Genomic DNA, 23158 nt, shown 5'->3' on the forward strand with positions numbered 1-23158 from the left:
CCAACCAGGCCAGCTCGCCCCGGAGTATAGCGCTCAAACTATGGATTTACTTTTTGAGCAAAAATTCAGTATTTTAAGATGGGAAATCTCATTCTATGGCGCAAGGAGGTTATTTCATTAAAGTCTCTGGGGCAACCAATGTGTGTATGAATGAATTCACCCCGGTCTTTTGTGGTGATTTGCACTAACACAATCTATGGGAGCACCTAATAGGTGTGAAATAGTGATTGTCGTGTAAATGAGTGTGATACCTGGACATTAAGAGCACGTTGAGAGGTTTTATTTTGTTTGTAGAGGCACTAATAAGGGGTATCATTCCGGAGGAGACTGGGGCTCAAAAGAGTAGTCTAACAAAAGAGGAGACTGTTGAGGTCTCCCCTCTATATGCATATTGTATAAATATATGAGAGGAAGCTGATCAAGTCCATACTTTATATATGATATATTTCAAATATAGGCGGGTGTCAGTCTAGGGATGACCAATATTGGATAATAGTGATAAGATGGCGTCTACCTGGCCTCACTCTTAATCAGAGCCAGCAACATCCAGGCTTCTTATCCCAGTATTCTTATCCTATCATAAACTCCCCAATAATAACTGTGCCGAGTAACTCACTGTTGCTGCGTGAGAGGTGACTCTTTGTCCTCCTAAATCAATCCGGGTAAGATCAAGGTCCTCCGGTGTGCTGTCCACGATAATGCCGCTTCAGAAGAAAAAAGGGGGAAAACCTGTGACACACCACCAATGGAAATGATGAGAGAGAGGGTGACTTCAAAAACTAAAGTTTCATGGATCAACAGCTGTTAGACCGACATGTTTCGCTCAAACTGCGCTTTCTCGCGGTCCCTTCCTTGAGAAGGTTCCTTAGGGACCGTGAGAAAGCGCAGTTTGCACGAAACATGTCGGTCTAACAGCTGTTGATCCATGAAACTTTTTTATTTTTTGAAGTCACCCTCTCTCTCATCATTTCCATTTGTGGCGCGTCGCAGTCTTTCCCCCCTTTTTTCTACTGATAAGGGTATAGTTATAACTTTTCTCTTTGTCTCTGCCAAAGCCCAGCAGGGGAATCACTGAAACCGGTCCATACACCGTTTCAATATTTAGCAAAAAGAACGATTTTGTATAGTGGAATAGTAAAACATGACCTGCGCTAAGGCTGTCAAATATTTATTCATGGTAAATAGCAAGCCGTTTTTGGCAACCGTTCATTGTATTACAGCTGAACCCCCTTATAATGCTGTGCTCGGGGTCCAAAGAATCACATCGCGCTATAAGTGGATCGCGTTTGAAATAATGTACGCATTGTACAATAGAGTATTTACGATGCCAATAATCGTGTTGTAAAGTATTCATAAATACGAAAATTGGGAGCCACGCTTGCATCGCATTATAAGCGGACTTGCGTTGTAATGGATCGCGTTATAACGGGGTTGAGCTGCACTATAAATAGCGATGACCTGTCTCTTACCCACCATAGCACTGTATAAGCTTTGCTGTGTCTGTGCCACAACTTGACACCGCATGGCAGTGCACTGAACATGACATAACATGTGGGGCACCATGGTTGCTGTACTGCCCTTGTTGTGGATGTATTATAAGAAGTAACAGTAAATGAATTAAGGCATAGGAACTTGGCATTCCGAAATAGGCTGTAACTACATAGGTCAGCAAATGCCTGCCTGTAAAAGCTGACTGAGAGTGGGGCTTACATGGTACTGGCAAATGCACTATTCAACAAAGTTGGATAGGGTAACACGGCACCAGTGGGCAAAGCTGTTTTGCCTTGGGATAGAGAGGGAAAGTTACATGGTGCCAGAGGATTGCCACCAGTCCTCCAGAAGAAGCATTAAGGAAAGGACTGCATACATCCTGGCAAAAAGGCCCTTTCCGCTGGAATTCACTAAACTCTCATAGGGGGCATCAGAGCTTGATTCAACGTTAAGTGCCATTGATTTGTATGGCATTTAACGTGGGATCAAGCTCAGGTGTCCCTTATCTGAGCTTAGTGAATCCCCCGTTAGCCACTTAAAAAGGGGATGGAATGCTTGAGAGAAATGACAATTATTAGCCTGGAATTAGAGATGTACTGTATCTGATTCTATCTGCAATGTGAGACTCACCTTGAAGTGAGGATTACACCTTTAAGACAGGATCCTGTTGCAGCAGGGTAGGCAGAATGTCTGGGTTGGAATGGGTACGGTTGGGGAATAGGTTTTCGCTTTCCAAGTGAGCACATAGCTTTTAGCAAACTATACTGTACATTGGGCTTTTATAATGAAAAGAAACTAAACTCTTGTCCAGAAGTCTCCTATCACAAATAACTTTTGAATTTATTCGTTGGAGGGCATAACTGCAACTTTTGATATGCAATCTTCATTGTAGGATTTAGAACCTCCACTGTTCAATTAAAAAGCCTAATATTGACTTTTATGCTTCATTTAAGATTTGTGCACCTGTTTTCTTTGCAAACACGCCAAAGGTAATTACAATATCCAAAATAAATATTTGTAAAGTAATAGCCAGATGACTGTTACTGTGATGCATTTTACAAGAACAGCAATATAGAACAGCAATATAGAACAGCAATATAGATAGAACAGCAATACAGTATTGAACAGCAATATACAGAACAGTGATATACAGTAGAACAGTAATATAGAACAATGATATAGAACAGCAATATAGAACAGTGATATAGAACAGTGATATAGAACAGTGATATAGAACAGTGATATAGAACAGTGATATAGAACAGTGATATAGAACAGTGATATAGAACAGCGATATAGAACAGCAATATAGAACAGCGATATAGAACAGTGATATACAGTAGAACAGTGATATAGAACAGCAATATAGAACAGTGATATAGAACAGTGATATAGAACAGCGATATAGAACAGTGATATAGAACAGTGATATAGAACAGCGATATAGAACAGCAATATAGAACAGTAATGCTCCATCTGCAGGTTCTGTTGATTGCAATGACAAGCAAAAGCTACTGTAATAATGAGAAGCCACTTAAACATTGAAGAACATTGCCAACCAGACTATTTATCTCTGTCATTTTTAAAATCGCAATTATGTTCTCCAGTTTCAGATCTTTTAATGAGCTGCAACTGCTAAAACAAAAAACTTTTAGTATTTATTTTTTCGGCGGAAGATAAGCCTTAAATAACGTGACTGGTTGATTTCAAGTGCTGGTTGTATGAAGTGAGCAGTTAAAACTAGAAGCAGTTTAAAAAAGGAAGGGGTTACACAAGGTATAGTATATTAAAGTACAGTTTTTGTTAGTTCTTATAAACGTCATAGTTGCTACAACGAGCTAAAACCTATTATAAGTGTAGCGGGGTACCCCCGGCTATTAAATCTACCCAATGGGCTGGCAGTAAACCCGGGTGTTCACAGGTTTGCCAGTAGTTATCATGGGGCTTTTCCCCCTTCATCCTTGGTGCTGCGCTTGAGTGACAGCAGGGTGTGGCATATCATGTTGTGGCTGGGCCAACGGGATGCCCGCCCTCTGGCTGTACTTAATGGCACGACCGCCCTAAAGTTAGTTGGTTGTCCTTCCCCATGAGGAAGGCAGGTCTGGGAGCCTGAGATTGGGGCCTTCCCATGGGGAGGAGTAGAGTGACTATACCTCTGCCTCTGCTAGGGAGGTGGGGAAGAGCTAGGATGGCTGCGGGTGCCCTAGGCCCATAGTGACAGTCCAGGGACTATCTCTGGTGATACTTGGGATAAGAGACTGTGATCCGGCAGGTGACTGCTGAGTACCTTTATTACTGCACTACGAGTAGTAATAAACCCGTTCCTGTTTTGCAATATACCTCCTGCCTGGTGTGTCATCTAATTGGGGGGAGAGTTACAGTTCTACCGTGGGAGATCGCCTCCATATCCCTGGAGCCTACGGCAAATGGAGGCGCTGCACTGCTAAGTATTATGTGGGGTATGGACCCCCAGAAGCCTGTTCCTGTGTCCCAAAGTTACCGTGGACGACTCAGCCCTCTTGTTACTAGCAGGTTTGCGCCACAAACACCCAGTAATGGCCCCGATATGGGATTGGGAGGAGGGGGGGGGGGGAGTGAGGGGAGATGTTTATGAAAGGAATGATGAAAATGTAGAGACCTTGTGTATAGAAATTAGCAGTGGAGGTAAAAGTATAAAGACAATGTTTGTAGGGATATTCTATATACCACCAAATATCTGTGAGATTGAGGAAGCTAAAATTCTTTTGCAAATGGAGAAGGCATCCAAACTAGGTTATGTTTGCATAATGGGTGATTTTAATTATCCAGACATAGACTGAGGCAATGAGGACTGCCCCAGCCAATGGATTGGAGCAGGAGGGAGAAACAGAATACCCTCCGGGGAGAATGCACTTCAGTCCTGACGGAGGAGCCAAAGGAGAAGGTAGTGTCAAAGGTGCAGTGCCTCCTGGGCTAGGCCTAGATTTTGCCCCTAGGTCCCAGTTAGGCCCTGAGACACCATTAGAGGAGTGTTGCAGGGAAGGCCCCAGATAGGGACTCTTCTCCTTATTGTTATTTCTGCACCGGTGACTGGATGGCCATGCAGCGCCTTGGGGCCTGGGACCAGGCCACAGGATCCAAAGACATTGTGTGAGACCCTCCGGCTGGAGCTCACACTGCAAGGATGATCAGGACCCTAAGTAGAGAGGGGATTTGTGTTGGAGGCCACGCTACATGGGACCCGCTCCAACTCGCCAAGCAGCACCTGGGTACTGGAGTACCCAACATGCACCTACATTCACAGGGGATAGTGCTACCTCACATTTGGGTGGGATCGCTTGGACAGGACACCAGGGGTTATTGGTGCCACATCACCCTCAGTACTTTGGGGGAAACCACCACGTGTTGGGTCACTGGGTTTATACTGTGGGTACTGGTTATCGTATGTTATCTGTGTAAGTATGTGTGTACAATAAAGCTTAGTTATATAGATTGTGTGGAGTATTACTTATTACTGTATCGGTTCCTATGAGGGGTTATTCCGCCAACGCTGGGATCCCTCATAGTTGGAGATGCTGCACGCAAGGAGAAAGAGCTCACCCAGGCTCCCAGAGGCGGAGGCTTAGGCCTCCTGTGAGGAGACTGGTACAGCAGCATGCGTAGTTGCCCGCGTAGTTCCCTTAGGCATAGGGAAAGGGGGCTACACTTATTTGAAAACTGAGGGGGTGATGGTGTCAGCCAGTGCCGTATTGTTACCGTCTTATCCTTTAGTCAAGATGCATTCACCTTATCTCTTATTCAATAAAATGTCTCCAAATGTCTCCAAAACCAACCGGCCTTCGGGGACAAGACCAATGTAATCTATTGCTAGGACATCCCCCTGTTCTGATCTTCTTCTCCAAATAATGAGAGTGAACAAAGGGATTGCTGTTGTATGTTGTCTGAGGTATCAGTGACCTAATGTTTGCCCAATATTGAATTCTTGAGATATATCTTGGAGCTCTGGCAATTTCCAAGGCCCCAGTCAAATTTCTATTGGTTAAAAGATTATTGGATTAAGAATTCTGAACGTGCTAATTATTACTTTTAGGTCTGGTGCTTTCATGTGTGTCTCAGTATCCCCTTGTATTTTACATTATTTCCATACCTTCTACATTTGGGGCTACGCATGGAGAGTGGGGTAGAAATAAAAATAACATAATGATCGAGATAAGAATGTCTTCTAGAGTTGCCAACTTCATTTAAAAATGTACATTCTTACAACTAAAATGAGACTCACTCATTTTTATAATAAATTAGGTACATACTGTATGTAAATGCCCTGGCGTTTTCATAAAAAGGTAATATATTCAGTATTAATTTATCATGAAATACACCAGTACAATCTAGTCAACCGGATTAGATACTGCATCTACCTTCCAAGGATGTGTGAGATTGATAACACGGATCACAATTTAATCCGTGTAGGTGTTTTCTGATGCCTCAAGGTGTCTCATGGATAGCACCACTTACTAAATATGGGCTATAATCTGTTTCAAAACCATGAAAGTAGATAACATAAGCCTGGATTTTAAAAATGCATCTTGTAAATAAGGCACAGGATGCTTTTTTTGTACCACGGAGGACAAAATAATTCTGACTTATTTACACAGAAGAAAGCAAGAGCATTTCATACTGTGGTTGGGAATTCACATAGACTACTAAAATTACACACGTCAATGCCGCTTCCATAAGGCAAGTGATTCTGGGTTATGCTAGTAGGCAGACCACATCTGTTGTTCTGTGGCTGCCATTTTCCTCGGCTGCCACAATCAATCTGCATCACTGTGCACGTTCTGTATTATGCAGAATAAGAGTAGAGGGAAAAAAGGGAATGAGAGAAACAAAAACAAATAAACCAGAATGCAGTTACATAGTTACAAAGCTCTATCCTGGATCTCCTCTTACCTCTCCCATCGTACTTTCAGTGTCTCTTCTGGTCCTCCTCCTCTATTGATCTCTCTGTGGGGGTACCCCAGGGCTCTGTCCTGGGACCTCTCCTCTTTTCTGTATACACACTCTCTAGGTAACCTAATCTCTTGGGTTTAAATATCACCTCTATGCTAACGACACACAAATTTACTTTTCAACCCCTGACGTTACACCTGCTGTACAGACCAAAGTTTCTGAATGTCTCTCTGCGATATCATCCTGGATAGCCCCACGCCAACTTAAACTTAACATGGCTAAAATAGAGCTCCTCATACTTCTTCCCAAACCTGGCCATACTACCTCCTTCTACATTACTGTTGGAAATGCTATAATTCACCCAGTAGGCCAAGCACGCTGCCGACTCCTCTCTCACATTCTCCTCTCACATTCAAAACGTATCTAAAACCTTTAGCTTTTTCCTCCGCAATATTACTGAGATTTGCCCTTTTCTCTGTTGTTTGACTACTAAAACTCTGAGTCAGGCCCTCATTCTCTCCCGTCTTGATTACTGCAACCTTCTGCTGTCCGGCCTTCCTGCCTCTCACCTGTCCCCCTACAAAACGCTGCTGCCAGAATCACTCTACTCTTTCCTAAATCTTTCTCAGCGTCTACCCTGCTGAAATCACTCTCCTGGCTTTCTATCAAATCCCGCATCTCGCACTCAATTCTCCTCCTCACTTTTAAAGCTTTACAGTCTTCTGCTCCTGCATACATCTCAGCCCTAATTTCTCGCTTTGCACCATCCCGACTCAAGTATGTCTTCTCTCTACCCCCTTTGTATCTAAAGCCCTCTCCCGCCGTAAACCTTTCTCACTGACTGCCCCACACCTCTGGAATGCCCTCCCCCTCAATACCCGACTAGCACCCTCTCTATCCACCTTTAAGACCAACCTTAAGACACATTTGCTTAAAGAAACATATGAGTAGCACCATGGCTAATACTATACACATGATACATAAAGCTTGGCCCCCTGCAGACGCACTTACCAGAATGCCCCCCTACTGTCTCTGTACATTCTTCCTACATACCAAATAGACTGTAAGCTCCTCGGGGCAGTGACTCCTCTTCCGAAATTTCACTTTTATGTCTGAAGCACTTATTCCCATGATCTGTTATTTGTATTATTTGTTATTTATATGATTGTCACGTGTATTATTACTGTGAAGTGCTATGTACATTAATGGCGCTATATTAATAAAGACATACATACCTACAGTAGTAGATGAGGTTGAAAAAAGACTTATGTCCATCAAGTTCAACCTACAATACAGTATGTTAAATTTAGACGACAGATACTTATCCTATATTTGTACTTACAGTACTGTAATGGATCCAGAGGAAGGCAAACAAAAAACCCCATTGAAACATCATCCACCAATGTCTCATAAGGGAAAAAAAAAACAATTCCTTCCCAATTCCAATAATGGCAATCAGAATTCACCCTGAATCAACATCTTTCCCATGTTTACTTATTTGGTATATCCCTATATACCTCTCGTTTCTAAAAAGATGTCCAACGTTTTTGGAAGATATCTGTTGTATCTGCCATCACAGTCTCTATGGGTAATGAATTCCACATTTGAACTGCCCTTACTGTGAAAGAACCCTTTCCTGTGTTGCTAGTGAAATCTCCAACCTTCAGGGATTTCCCTGTGTCGTTTGTACTGCCTTTGGGATGAATAGTACTTTTGAAAGCTCCTTGCATTGATCCCAACTATATTTGTATATAGTTATCTCTCCTCTTAGATGCCTCTTTTGTAATGTAAACAAATCTAATTTAGCTAACCTCTCCTCATAATCAGATTTTCAATTCCCTTTATTCATCTGGTGGCTCTTCTCTGTACTTTTTCTAGTTAAAAAATGTATTTTTATAAATTGTTGCCCAAAACTGTACTCCATATTCAAGGTGTGGTTTTATACAGTGGCATAATTATGCTTACGTCCCTTCCATACATACCCCATTTAATGCAAGATATTTGCATTTGCAGCTACTGCCTGACATTGAGCACTATTGTTAAGACTGTTGTCTGAAAAAAAGAGAGAAAAAGATCCTCCTTGAATGCACTCGGATAGGCCAGTGATTGATGATAATGAGTGTATTTAAAAACCTTTTAATCACAAGAGAAGGTTTAAAACAGGATTGTATAGAGGGGCATGGTATATATAATCCAAGGCCAGCCCCTAATAGGCAAACCAAACAAAATCGTCCTCACTTGAGAGGAGATGTAAGTATAACAACACCTTAATGTGGAACTGTGTCGCTCAGACAATCCCCATTACTATAATACCAGAATAGACGGCCCATAAGCCATATGGAAATCCTTTTATCAATAATTCAATGAACCTAAAATGGTATAGGTCATTGAAGCTAAGTCTGGAAGGGTGATTATCTTACACCGAATGGACAGATGGTATATATCTGGATGATGTCCCTAGTCCACTTAAGCGGTGTGTACAACAAATAAACAAAACATGGTGAAAACAATAACAACGCAACAAAGATGATCATCATAAAAATGGAAACTCAACCACCATATGCATGTAGTAGTGGGATGCGTAGCTGAATAGTGTGTAAGCTCTGCAAAGGGCAAGCACAAAGTGTGCTAACGGAAACGCCCTGAGGCACGGTTCGAAGACCGTATCCAGTTATAGCCTCATGCATGTAGTAGTGGGATGCGTAGCTGAATAGTGTGTGAGCTCTGCAGAGGGCAAGCACAAAGTGTGCTAACGGAGAACGCCCTGAGGCACGGTTCAAAGACCGTATCCAGTTATAGCCTCTGTGTACTGATTGATGTTTAATGCAGAGATCAAAATCACAGGTAGCCTCTCTAGAGTCCGGTAATAAACACTAATCAGACCTAATAATTATAAGTTACTGATAGGTACACGGGGTAAGGAACAGCCTGACTCATAAATCATATTGAGTCTCCCTCTAAGCAGGTAAATATCATATATAGATTGCTAGGGCTGATCATGGTCAGTGACCAGTACCCCTGATTACACCTCCCTCCCTTATGTGCATATATTATGCTGGTGACCTGAATGGTAGCTATGGTAAAAATGGAAACATAGCAAACATAATGATGCACAATATAACATCAGGACATAAAAGTGTCTCAGGTCCTAATAGGGGTGCTACTTAGCTCATGGGTGCATATAGAAGCCATTACACCATCGTAGGTAGAAGGGAACGGCTACAGGATACCATGGGAGGGGTGTTCCGGTCTCGAGGCAGCAGCTACAGCCACGGAGGCGCCATCTTGGATGCGGTGACGTCACCACGCTCGTAGTCACCTGACGCACGTTTCGCGCGGGATCGCGCTTTCTCAAAGGTTGTCTACAAGCAGTCCTAAATCCTACTCCATCAAGGATTGACCTAATGTTACCCCATTTCATTTATAAATCACCTAGTTATTCTTGTTTCGCAAATGCATAACCTTACATTGATCTGTATTAAACCTTATCTGCCATTTACCAGCACAAGTTTCCAGGTTATCCAAGTCCTTCTGGAGAGAAATTACACCCTGCTTGGATTTTACTACCTTACACAATTTAGTGACATCAGCAAAGATGGAGACTTTACTCTCTATGCCAGCCTCAATCCTGAAAAGGTTCCATTTATGACAACTATCTGTTGTCTATTCTTCAACTCGTTTAAAATCCAGGTGCAAATATTTTTTTACTAAAACCAATTTCCTTTATTTTGTACACTAAACTTGTGTGGCCCCGTATGGAAAGCCTTTTCAAAATCTAAGTACTGTAGACCACATCAACTGCATTATGTACATCATTTTTACTCACCTCAAATAAACTAATAAGGTTAGTTTGTCACAACCTATCCATCATAAATCCATGCTGACTATTACTAATAATTTTGTTATCCATTAGGTATTTCTGAATATTATCCTGTACTAAACCTTCAAGTAGCTTCCCCACTATTGATGTCAGACTTATAGGTCTGTAATTCCCCTGTTGTGATCTAGCTCCCTTTTTAAATATAGGCACCATGTCTGTTTTACACCAGCGGTACTGAACCTGTGGAAATTGAGACCTTTCATATTAAATGTAATGATTTGGCTATTACTGAATTTCGCTCCTTAACAACTCTTGGTGCATGCCAGGTGTTTTATTTACTTTAATTGTATCAAGCCGCCTATGCACTTGTTTCTCTGTTAACCAATTGTTTGTTAATATGGAGGTTGTGGCCTCCTACTTTTGCTCTTTTTCTTCAATTGACCCCTCTCTGATAAATATAGAGGCAAATAATTGATTTAATACCTCTGCCTTTTCCTTATCTCCAATAAATTGCCTGTCCATCTCCCACTGAACGGGTCCTATAGTATTTTCTATTTTCTAATCTTTTTGTTGTTAAGGTACTGTACTTAAATAACTTTTTAGGGTTGATCTTACTTTCTATTACAATCCTAATTTCCTTGTTTATTTTTGCCTGATTGCCCATTTGCAACTTCTGTTACATTCCTTATAATTCTGAAATGAAGCCTTTGTCCCTTCTGACTTTAAAAATCTAAATGCCTGCATTTTTTCCCCATTTCCTCCCCTGTTTATTTAGCCACATTGGTTTAGACTTGTTTCTTTTATATTTATTACCCAAGGGTAACCGATACATGTACTTATCTAACAATGTTATTAAGACTTCCAAAGTTATTCCATGTAGATTATTCCTAAATGTATTAAAATCTGCCTTTCTAAAATGTAAAGTCTTTGTTGAACCCATATAATAAGGTTTTTGATCATTTATTTCAAATGAGACTATGTTATGATCATTGTTTACCCAATGTTCTCTAAATTGTATTTGTTATAACTTCTACATTGTTTGATATTACCAAAACCAGTATTGCCCCTCTCCTAGTTGGTTCCTCAATAATTTTGGTCATGTAATAGTATTTTAGCACCCCCACAAATCTTTTTCCTTCAGTTGTAATGTTAATCTCATTGCTCCAGTCTATGTAGTTAAAATGACCCATTATACAAACATGACCTGGTTTGCTGCCTTTTCCATTTGCAAAAGTATTTTACCTTCCTCAATCTCACAAATATTTGGTAGTTTATAGCATATCCCTACAAATATTTTCTTTGTACTTTTACCTCCACTGCTAATTTCTATCCACAAGGTCTCTACATTTTCATCATTCCCTTCATAAACATCTTCCCTTGTAATAGGATTTAAATCCAGTTTATTATATAAACATACTCCACCTCTTGTTCTATTTGCTCGATCCTTCCAAAAAGGGAATAATCCTCTAAATTACCTAGTAATGAGTTTCATCCCTCCATGTTTCAGTAATGCCTGTGATATCATACTGCTCCCTTGTAGCTATTAATACTAACTCTCCCATGTTATCTGTCAGGCTTCTTGCATTAGCAAGCATGCATTTAAGGTTTTTACCAGTTTCTACTATTGTTATCTTATCTGCTCCTACCGTTCTACTCCAATTGTATTTAGTCTTTAGAAGCTTAGTATTGTTATCTGTAATTTATATGGGTGCCTTCCTGCTTGCCAAACTCCCACTTCCCCCAACTCCACCCCCATGACCTATAGATATTCCTCCATTTCTAGCTATTCTGTCTAGTCCATTACCTCATGCTTATTCCTCCCCCCTCCCTTCCTAGTTTAACATCTCCTCCAACCTGTTTAACATCCTCCCCCCTAGCACAGAAGATCCCTCTTTGGTGAGGTGCAATCCAACCCTACTATAAAGATGGCACCTCTCAGAGAAGGAGTCCATATGCCCTAAAAAACCCAAACCCTCCTACCTACACATCTTTTTTTAGCCATGCATTTACCTCCCTTTGCTCTAACTGCCTCCCTGAGGAAGCGCATGGTACTGGTAGTATTTCTGAAAATACCACCATGAAGGTCCTTGTTAGTACTAGTTGCAGAGTTTGCACCAACATACATGTATTATGTATGTATTATGTACCCTTTAGGGTACAGATAAATACAGTGACAGCCAATGCATTTTTTGACAAATGCTTGTTTTCTATTGATTGTTATTTTTTCGATTTCTGTTTATTGTTTGGATTAAATTGTTTTGAATTTGGATGGCTTGATTTTAGTACATTTTAGGATTAGTTAGTGTTTTAAATTAATTATTTGCTTTGTTGGCTACTTGTTTTATTTATTCAATTGATTGGTTGGATAGATGTTTATTTATTTATATTCTTATGTTTTGGAATAACATAATTGGAATTATTTTGCTGTTTTAGTGATAGATTAAGGTAATTGATGTGTAGTTGAGGCTTTTTAGCTCTTTTATTGTTGGGGTGTTTAGGTGTGTGTGTATTTCTTTGATTATTGTGTATTTTTGGCCTTAATTATTTGTATTAGGTTGACCATTGAGTGATATAGTGGCTTATCATGCCCATATTACAGTATATGGGTATGATATATCACTGTGCCAATCAATGGGTTGAAATATAGCTGTTGGTATAGTGGGGCCGGGGTGGGTGGTTAGGCCTCCTGGGTGGGAAGCGGGGGACGGGGGTTAACCCCTTAATTACTATAGCGGTTATTAACGGCTAAAGTGATTAAGGGGTTAGGAGCCATTAGATTGTATTTTTCTTGCTAGCATCGGAGTACATGGACGTGCAGTATGCTGACGAGAACGCTCTTCATGATGGCAGGGGTAAGTTGAAGGTTTTGTTTACTTTATTAATGCTGACTGGCTTATGTTTAATTTTATAATGGGTGAATGCACTATTATCCATATCTGGATAATAGTAATTTTGCTCATTACTTTACCGTATGTGCTTGGGGGGGGGGCGGAGGTTGTTGGGGGTAGAGGAGATGGGTAGTAGGGTTGTTGTACTTTAATATATTTATTATGGGTAGCGAGGATGGCTGAAGGTGGCATTTGGCCCTTGGTGAGTGTTTATACCTACTGGGTGGGTAGCGTGAGGAATGAAACCCATTACCGTGCGCTATTAACCGCTAAGGTAATGAAGGGGTTATCTCCACTCGCAACCCCCCTGCAAGGCCTAAACACCCACCAAGGGCCAAATACCACCTTCACCCACCCCCGCTACCCACAATAAACATGGCAGTGGTAGTTAACTCCTTCATTGCCTTAGCGGTTAGCCGCTAAGGTAATGAAGTTGCCTGTAAATGCATTTTAATTGCATGGATTCATGCCGGGGTCTCAGGTACTGATATTAATGGGTACCAGCTCTGGATACTCCCGGCATGAATCTGATGCAGGAAAAATGCATTTTTTCCCCCTAAGTCCTCTCTTGCCGCCTCTCAGCAGCTTCTCACCAGCCTCACGCCAACGTTTCTAGCGTGAGGATTTTGGCAGAAACTCGCCATTCTAGAGTCGTGATTAGGCTCGATAAGCTAATCGTGGCTACTAGAATTGCACGAGTTTCAGAACCTGCTGATAAGGGCTTATCGCCGCTCACCCGTGATCGTTTTTTGACAGCTGAAAATTTGGGTGATTTATGCCTTTATCGCCCACATATTGAGGCTTACTGAATAGCAGTAGGCATTTTGGCCGATAAGTGCTCGATAGGTGGCTTATCAAGGCTTATAGAATAGGCCCCTTAATGTTTCTAGATTTTGGAATCACCCTAGGTTTTGTGTGGTGTATTTAAGGTACCTGCCGGGTGCTCCAACACCCAAGCACGCCGTATGACAACCAGAAAGGATCCTCTCATCCGGCAATGGAGTCTGCCTCCGCGATGAGTCCGCCTCCGCATGGGGTGGTATCCGGCTGGAGTGTCTCACACGAAGATAGTCTCTATGATGCAGGTGTCTGGTCCCAGACCACCTGTAATCAGGATACAGCTGTGTCTTGGCTGTGTCCCTCAACCTGGTTCTACAGGGCAGTGTCCCTACTGATGGGCCTGTCCCTGCAGCAACCACAAGCTACACAAGGGAGTCGAGGCCTAGCTGGGGCCTATGGGGGTACTCTGGCCTAGTACAGAGGTCACAGACCCCTGCACACATACACCCTACCCTGATGGCATCCCAGCTCCGACTGGCGTGCTTCTAAGCGCACCAAATGTATCAACTCACAAGCAGGAGATCCCTGCAGCCCTATTGGCAGTTTTGTACCATCGGACTACAGCCCCTGTGACTGCTGGGGATTGTAGTCCCCGCAGAGCATCTTCCTTCTAGTCGCCGTGCACTCTGCGCATGCGCTAAACAGGAATGGCTTTCAGGCTTCTTCTGCGCATGCGCGAACCTCCGTGCGTGCGCACACACTCCCAACATGGCGGTGCCCTATACTGCGCTCTCTACGGGTCTCCAGCGATGCACTCGCCTCCCTAGCAACCCGCTATGGTCTCCGCAGTTACCGGAGGTAAGCGGAGGGAAAGGGGAAGCGCTGTGGAACTGGGGGACCAGAGGGGACCTGGTTACAAACACAAATGGTTGTATGTCTCTTATAAAAACATGGCTGTTTAAGTGACACTGGTAAAAAGAAAATATAGCGATATAGAATCTGTAACCAAAGTGATGGATAGACATGGAAGTTATCAGGCAAGTGTAAAGGCTCTAGTATTATATATATATAAAAAAAAAACTTTATGAACATCCAAAATAACAATTGGTTCTTCTAAATATTGAATGAAATGAAAAAAAGGGATTCATTACTGGGGATAAATGTGCACATGTTCACTCAGATAAATTTCATTGGCAATACTAATAAATATCTTGAATGCATTTAAACTAGTTAGGATTTCAGTGAACTGAAACTGCAGCCAGTGCTTTATTGTAAGCAACATAAATTAGTTAATTTAATATTATGCCCTAATTTATTGTTGAAAAATAAAATACAGTATGTAATCACAATAATGGCAACATATTTTATGCTCACAGAGTTATGCTTTGAAATCATTTTAAGATGAACGACTCTGCCAGATGTTTTAGCTAAATAACTATTTCCTAAATGGAGAATAAAACATCTAGTTGATATATAGTCGGAGACACTGAGACATGAGGAACTCCTAAATACTGTATAATGTGTCAATCTAAAGTTAGCATTTTGCCTTACAAGAGACTTTTAGCTCCTGCATAAAACTGCCTGAAAACTAATAAACCAATTCCTATTTAGTTGTAACTTTTTTTGATCTCTAGCCCAAAAGGTACATGACCATTGTATAACATTAATGAATATTACCAAATACAGATGTAGTGTACATTAATGCGCGCTGGCGGGAAATTCATAATGCTATACTTTTGAGCAGTTCCCTTCAAACAAATGTGCCAATAATCATAAGGGAAATCGCGAGAATGAGAACTTCTAATTTATAATAACAGGCGCTACATCTACTGTATATGTAATCATTTCAGAAATCCTTAAGAGACAGAAGAAGTACTGAACTAACCTACTGATTATTTGGGGGATGTAGTCAGTGAGAGCAGGTGTGACTAGCTCTTGGGCCCATATATACTATAAAAGTATAGCATTGCAAATGTCGCCTCCAAATATAACACTATTAACCACAATCATATTTACAGTACATACAGTAAGTGTTGCTGGAGTATGACCACACCAAGACGTTAATAGCATCATACAGTAGTACTGGCACATCTGGGAGCCAGGAAAATACCCCGTGTAAAGTCCCCCACCAGGTCAGGACCGGTGTAGGAGAGGACGTGGCCGGACGATCGGGAAGTCGAGCCCTGAATTCCGGGGTTGTCCGGCCAGGCCCCTTCCTCCGGGTGATTTCCTACTCACTTCCCAGACAGGCTCAAGTGCTCTCCCACCACCCTCAAGAAACGCTGGCCCCCTCCCCACTCAGCAAGTATGCTAAGCCCTCCACGCTCAGTAAGTGCGAGCCCCCCTTGCTTAACAACAAGCACCTCCCCACCCCCAGTATTATGTAGGATAAGAGTGAGGGGCCCATCAAACCAGTTCCCTGGTGGGCCCTAGATGCCCCATCCAGCCCTGTGTATGCCCTAGTTTTTCAATTAGAGTAGTTTATGAAGGGTTAATAGAAGTTTGGTGTGTCTGTTAACTAAAGTATTATTGCCTTTACCGGTACCGATAATGTACATTCAACTATGGCCGGCAACAAACGGTAATAATTATTGTACATTTTTACTGCATATGTCTCTAAATAAAAGCGGCTGCTTTAAAACACCACAACGACCTCAATAAATTAAACATATTAGTCACATAATGTGGATATTGCACTCTGTATACAGGATCTGTATCAATTTCTCACTTACCCACAATGCCAAACGACACCAAACCACAATTACTTATTCCAAATGAAAGCCGACCTTGTAAAATAGCAGGTGAGAAACTTAACACAATAGTCAGCTTTGGAAATCAATCAAAAGCCCTTTAGGAAAACAATACAGTACCAACCAATCCAAATACACTGATGGCTTTATTTAGTAAAGAGCTATAGTGCTCTGGATTACAAATGGGAATTTCTGCCTTACGTATCACTTGGAACTTGACTGACTATATTAAAAATGTGCTCTGGTTTGGTTATTGATTCTCTTGGGGTGTATGTAATGGACCAGTTCATTACATAGATGTATTGTTTCTGTCAATGGTACATTACACAAATTAACTAGCCTAGTGAAATATATTGTCTGGGATGATTTCATTATACGGTATATGGATAATACCCCAGTGACTATTCTATGACTACAGACTGTTTCCGAAAGAAAGGGAGCAGTTCTTCAGGACCAGTATAAAGGCTGTAATGGCTAACAGGAACGTATGCACTTTATTGCTATTTGCCAAACCTTTAAGTAATCACAATTAGAGTTGTTTGTGCTCAGTTGCTGATAGAATTTTAGTCATGAGCATCTGTCATAGCGTCCAAAAGCACACGTTTTCCCTACTGTACTTGGTGTCACATCATTAAATGAGAATTCACTCTTGCCCAAGGTAAGAGTGCAGCATACTAGCCGTAGCATCAATAAAGAAGAATATTGTAATAAACTTTTTTATTGGAAATATGGACTTTTATTTATTTTTGTAAACTTTGTTTTATTGATTTTTTTTTCAAATGAAAAAAGGAAATATGACTTTTATTGGGCTAATGTGAAGAATTTCCAAATCTCGTATACATTTTCAAGAGCTAAAAAGCCTCTTCTCAAATATCAAAAACACTTATGCCAAGAAACTCATTAGAGCTCATTTGTTCTTTTATTCAAAAAAGATGAAGTCACTTGGAGAAGATGTAATTTCCTGGGATTCTCCATCATGTTTCCCGGCCTTTGTAAACACTCCAGTCTGTGCAGAATATTGCTCCAAGTAAATAAGTAATTGTGTAGCATTAGAAGATAATGAAAAAGAAACAGATTTCAATTCAGAATGTAAAATAACCAAGGAGATGCCACAAATGAAGCTTTATTGGCCCTCATTCTAAAATGTTATATATATCTGAATGCAGACAAGTACTGTATGTGCACGCAAATATTAAATGATGTAAAGCGTTGAAATGCTTAAGGCCGGGGCCATACAGGGTTCAGCAGAGCGGAGGTGCTCTGACGCTGAGGACGCTCGCGTGAGCCCCCTCTCAAGGCATCCTCATTGAGGATGCAGGGGCTCAGCGCGGAGCTTCCGCACGGCTCAGCGCTGCTTGTCCTTCTATGGACGCAGCCTTAGTGATGGTTTGTATATCTTTATGGCATCGCTTAGAATTTGCAGTATTTATAGGTCAAATGTTGGTGCACTTGTTGATCACTCAAGATATGTCACGTGGATGTGTTTTCCGTTTGATACCAACATAACCTGCATTGTAGACCGAACGTAATTGTCAGAAATAATTGACAATTCTAGTAGCTGTATTGGTCCTGGGGAAGATATCTTTGTAATGTCATTTATGAAAAACTCTCATGTTGGTTCACTAAAAGGTATCACAGCCTGCAATGTCATAAGTACAGATTTCTCAGGCTCTAACCAAGTAAACATGTCACTGTACATGTCTTATTCTCTCTGGTAGCCTTGTGCCGAGATATGGCAAATGTGTCTTTCTCTATGCGAAAGTATCAGTAGTGACGTTTACATTCATTTATAGATTATTTTTATGTTAACAAAAGCTGTTTTTATATAAATAAAAAGGAACAAGACAACACATGTGGTCCATGTTATAGGTAATGCAATGGTTCAGAAAATAAATATATAAACATTTTCTTTGCCTGATGGGCTTTTGCCTGATTGACGATCACAGGTCTCTGAACCTCCACTTGCCCAAAATGATTCTAAGCCGGTCCTGGAAGAATCTCTGCATTACTTTATTTATTTAGTTATATTTATGTTTATTTATAAAAATGTTTTACAGGAAGTAATACATTGAGAGTTACCTTTTGTTTTCAAGTATGTCCTGGGCACAGAGTTATAACAATACAGGGTTGCATTAAAAGAACAGGGTTAAACAGTCAAATCACAGACATTTCATGGACAGCTGGAGTTGGAAAATTGGGTACAGGGGATAAAGGGCTTGTGAGTTTCAGATTGCAATAGAGCAGCTTTAACATCAGCTAACAGCAGAAAATGGCTCACACCTTTTGGCTGTGCCAAAGGTTGTCCACCTTTGGGGCAACGCAGATGTATACTGGGGCAAGGGTGTCAAACGCACTTCATGTGACTGGCCTGATTAGATTTATTTGTACTTAATTTGGGCCATGCAGTATGTACCATACATTTTCAAAATGCGCAAATAATATTACTGAATACTAAATTCATGATATCCCTCCTCATATGTTCTTCTCCTGCTTCTCCCTGTATGTAATTCTCCTCTCCTGCTTCTCCCCCACATGCTAAACTCATCTCTTGTTTATCCCCATATTCTCATCTCCTCTCCTGCTTCTCCCGACAAGCTCCCTTCCTCTGCTACTTCTCCCCACATGTTCTGCTCTCCAGTTTCTCCCCCAGATGCTCTCCTCCTCACTAGCTTCTCCCCCTACAGTATAAGTTCTTCTCACCTGCTTCTTCTCTGCTTGATTTCCTTCACTCTCTTACTCCCCCACCCCACTTTCTCTTACTCCCCCATCCCCTCTTACTTACACCTCATCTTACTTAGACCACACCCCCTCTTACTTATATCCCCTCCTCATTTACATACCCTCAACAGCAGTGTCCCACAGAGCAGATCCAACCAACCGCGCTGATTATGGAGGAGCAGAGCGGGTGAGGTAGAGCACCCAACAGAAATAACTGAGAGATGCGGCCGCAGGAGCAAGTGCAAAGGCAAACCGGGCACTACTATTGGCCGGCAAGCCTTGCGATTGTCCCTGCTGCAGTAGGGTGCGGTAGCAGCGTGGGGTGGGAGAAAGCCTGCTTGAGCCCCTGTCCCACACCAGCTCTCCCCTCATCTCTAGGCAAAATAATAATGAAACTGCCTCCCCATGCAGGTCCCATGCGTTCGGCTGGGCACATGTGCTCTGCGGGCCTTATGTTTGACAACCCTGACTTACAGTTTACTTAGCAGCTTGGGCTCCTAAAATTTTTAGTAATAAAGACAGTAGGATCACAAGATCTATGAGAACCATATACATGTAAAATTAACATTAATTTAAAAATAAATAAATATAATGGACCAGGTTTAGTAAGCAATGCTATTCCATAAAACACATTCAGACACCAGGATGAAACACATGCAGTCCTTCCACTGAAATGAATGGGTTATATGGTATTCCAACGCCGGAAGGTGTCATGCGATAACACCGTTTGTTACATTTTTGGCAATGTGTTTTATCTGAATTGTTACAAATCCTTTTAAAGACTGAAAAACAAAAAAAGTCTAAAATATTAACTTACATGAATATAGAAACAGTCTCTATTGTGCCATTAAGTCTCCCAGCTTAAACATTTTGCGTGACTAGAGAAAATGCGTAAAAACATTACAAATATACATTTGTATACTTAAAAAACAAATACATCCTACCATGTGGGTTTTAAAGACTGGATCAGCATTATACTCTTTGTGTAGCTTGAAATAGCACCTGACTTTCTTTTCCTTGCATCGTTTTCATGACATTCTCATTTTTCAGGAGGCATCGTTGACAAAGACCTTCGTCGCTACCTCAATTTACGGTTCCAGAAAGGTTCAGTGGATCACGAACTTCAGCAGATTATACGAGACAACCTGTACCTCCGGACAGTGCCATGTGAGTCCTTTTCTACGCTTCCTTATATGCTGCAAATGTTTGAAAGAATACGTGTTGGGAGGGGATAAGCTGAACAGCTGATATAAAAATGTTTCTTGAGTGAAGTGATTTTTGGTTTAATTTGCTGAAAAACAGGAATCATGTTACAGAGAGTACAGCTTCTATGACACTGACTTTATTACAACAAAACAGCATATTGCTCTGGGGTGCTCATGTCATCATACATACAGTATAAATAGGGATACAAAGAAGTGTGTGTTTGGTTCATGTCCCCTTGATGATGTTATAAACATAGTATTGGCAGCAGGGACACTGCTAATATGTCTGGGAAACAATGAGTAAATCAGTGGCACCATGGGTTTGGATTCAGAACAACATGGGAGATTTTTACAACCTCCACCACACACACCCATATCTGCTGCTGAACTTTCTTTACTGATGTCCAGGAAACCGCACTTGACAAAGTCTGATTTAGAGTGTCCATCCCATAGAGACCAGGGTTGGTCTCAGATGTACTGTTGGTGCAAAAAACGTCTGGTGCAAATATGTGTACATAAAAAATAGGCATTGTGGTATTTCTATTTAATAAACGTGGTGTTGTTGTTACATATCAGTATTTCCCTAGTTTGCAGCAGGAAGAATTTGATAAATAGCCCTCACAGGCCTGTCTTCTACACCTCACTGTTGTAATCAACTTGGCTGGAGGTTTCTGTGCAATTGGAGCCCCTCCGGGCATAGAAAATAGCTACAGTTGAGTAAGCTGTTGTGGTTACAGATAACTATGTATAGACAGCCATATATTTTAAATAGTTTGACAGTGTTAGTTACCCTCAACAGCTGTGTTCCACAGAGCAGATCCCGCTGACCGCACTGATTATGGAGGAGCAGAGCGGGTGAGGTGGCGCACCCACCAGAAATGACTTCGGTCGCATTAGCCAGCGCAAAGGCCATACAAGCACTACTATTGTCCGGCAAGCCTTGTGATAGTTCCTGCAACAGTCAGGACGGCGAAGAGGCTGCACAGGCCCCTGCCCCACGCCGGCACTCCCTTCATCTCTATGCAAAAAATAATAATGAAGCTGCTTCCCCATGTAGGACCTCCGGTACTGCTCTGTGGGCCGGACAAAAGCGTTCGGTGGGGCGCATGCATCCCGTGGGCCTTATGTTTGACACCCCTGCTATAGGGATTCAATAGGATGCTCCTATTTTAGTTCCCTCACCGGCGCATTTTACATATACCCAGCATTTTTTATATCATGCCAAAGCAGTGTACAGCATATTACATATTCCCCGTCATTTACATTTGTGCAATGCAGCTTATGGCTTGCGCAATTTTACAATTTTAGGAAACATTACAGAATAGGGTTTGCATGTGTGTGACTTTCATTTACTCTACAGTATGTACTGTATGCTTCTAAAGTTGCGTCACTGCTTTTACTTATGGTCTTTGTAGTATTTACCACCTGTTGTTTATGTGATATTCTTGTTATACAGTATATGCAAAACTACAATATATGCAACTGTAATTTTAGCAACAATACTTCATGCTATGTACAGTATGAGGTTAAAAAAAAGACAGCATACTGACGAGTTATCCCACCATTAATGTGGAAGGTTATTCGACATACACAGAATGTGCTGCATCAGTGCCCAATGTATTTCCTCCCAAACCCCTCCTGACACTCTCCAAGCCACAAGTGGGTCAACAGCATACATTCTTCTCCAACGCTGCCGGGATACGTTATGGTATAGGTATCAATTGGCATCCTTGTGTACTTTAGGAGATACAGCCTATTTATTAGCTAAATAGCAGGTTTAGTTTGAATTTCTGGTGTGTGACTGTGTGATTGTGTGCGGCTGGAGATTTAGTGCTTATTGATTTACTTGACAAAAAAAAATTAAGCACTCGCTGCATTCAATTGTTTTGGTGCAAATACAAAGGAGCAGAGCAAAATAAAAATATAAATCATAGCTGTTATGCAGTAGAAAATGAATAAGCCAAGGTCCCAAAGTTTGTAAAAAAATAAATCAATTATTAAACTTCAAAAAGCATGATATTTTAGTGCTATTGTTGATTTAATTTGTTGTATACTTTTTTTTCGCTGCGAGTCCATTTTATAATGTAGTAAAATAACAAGATACAATACTTTTGCCTTTTGCCAAAGGACTTCCGCCTTTTGGTAGTACGTGCGAGTTTGTAAAGATAAGAGCAGATTCCTGCAGGACTGTTACAGCACAGCACAGTATGTCTGGCAGAATTCTGTGCTGCACAAAATGTTCTGAAACAGAAGGCTGCCCTTTTCCGATGCTTGGGCTTGATAGACATGGACTGTTATTTCTCCAGTACCGTAAGATGGGCATAGTGCACCCTTGAACATGTGTAGTATGACATTGAAGTGATGGACAGAATGAGATTGTACGTAATAAATGGCTGCATTATTGAACTGGTCATGGTTTGATGCCCTTTGATAGCTGTGATGTATCAGAGATTAAGTTTGAAGGTACCGTTCAGGATAAAAATAAAACGATAATGTGGCTTATATTTCTATAAGGCGCAGGCTTTATACAGTATATAAATACTGAATGGTACTCAATAAAAAGCTGATTTTCTGCAGCAC

General features: G+C 41.3%; 1 protein-coding gene across 14 annotated transcripts in view; it reads left to right on the plus strand.

Annotated features, from left to right (window-relative positions):
- Positions 1 to 23158, plus strand: part of MAGI2 (membrane associated guanylate kinase, WW and PDZ domain containing 2) — a 1068715-nt gene that overhangs the window by 240771 nt on the left and 804786 nt on the right. For all 14 annotated transcript variants that reach the window (XM_075599598.1, XM_075599601.1, XM_075599590.1 and 11 more), the window contains exon 2: positions 20424 to 20540. In XM_075599598.1, the coding sequence (XP_075455713.1) occupies positions 20424 to 20540 (117 nt within the window). The remainder of the gene's footprint in view (positions 1 to 20423; positions 20541 to 23158) is intronic.

The sequence above is a fragment of the Ascaphus truei genome, chromosome 5 (assembly GCF_040206685.1).
Source record: "Ascaphus truei isolate aAscTru1 chromosome 5, aAscTru1.hap1, whole genome shotgun sequence".
Taxonomy (NCBI): Eukaryota; Metazoa; Chordata; class Amphibia; order Anura; family Ascaphidae; genus Ascaphus; species Ascaphus truei.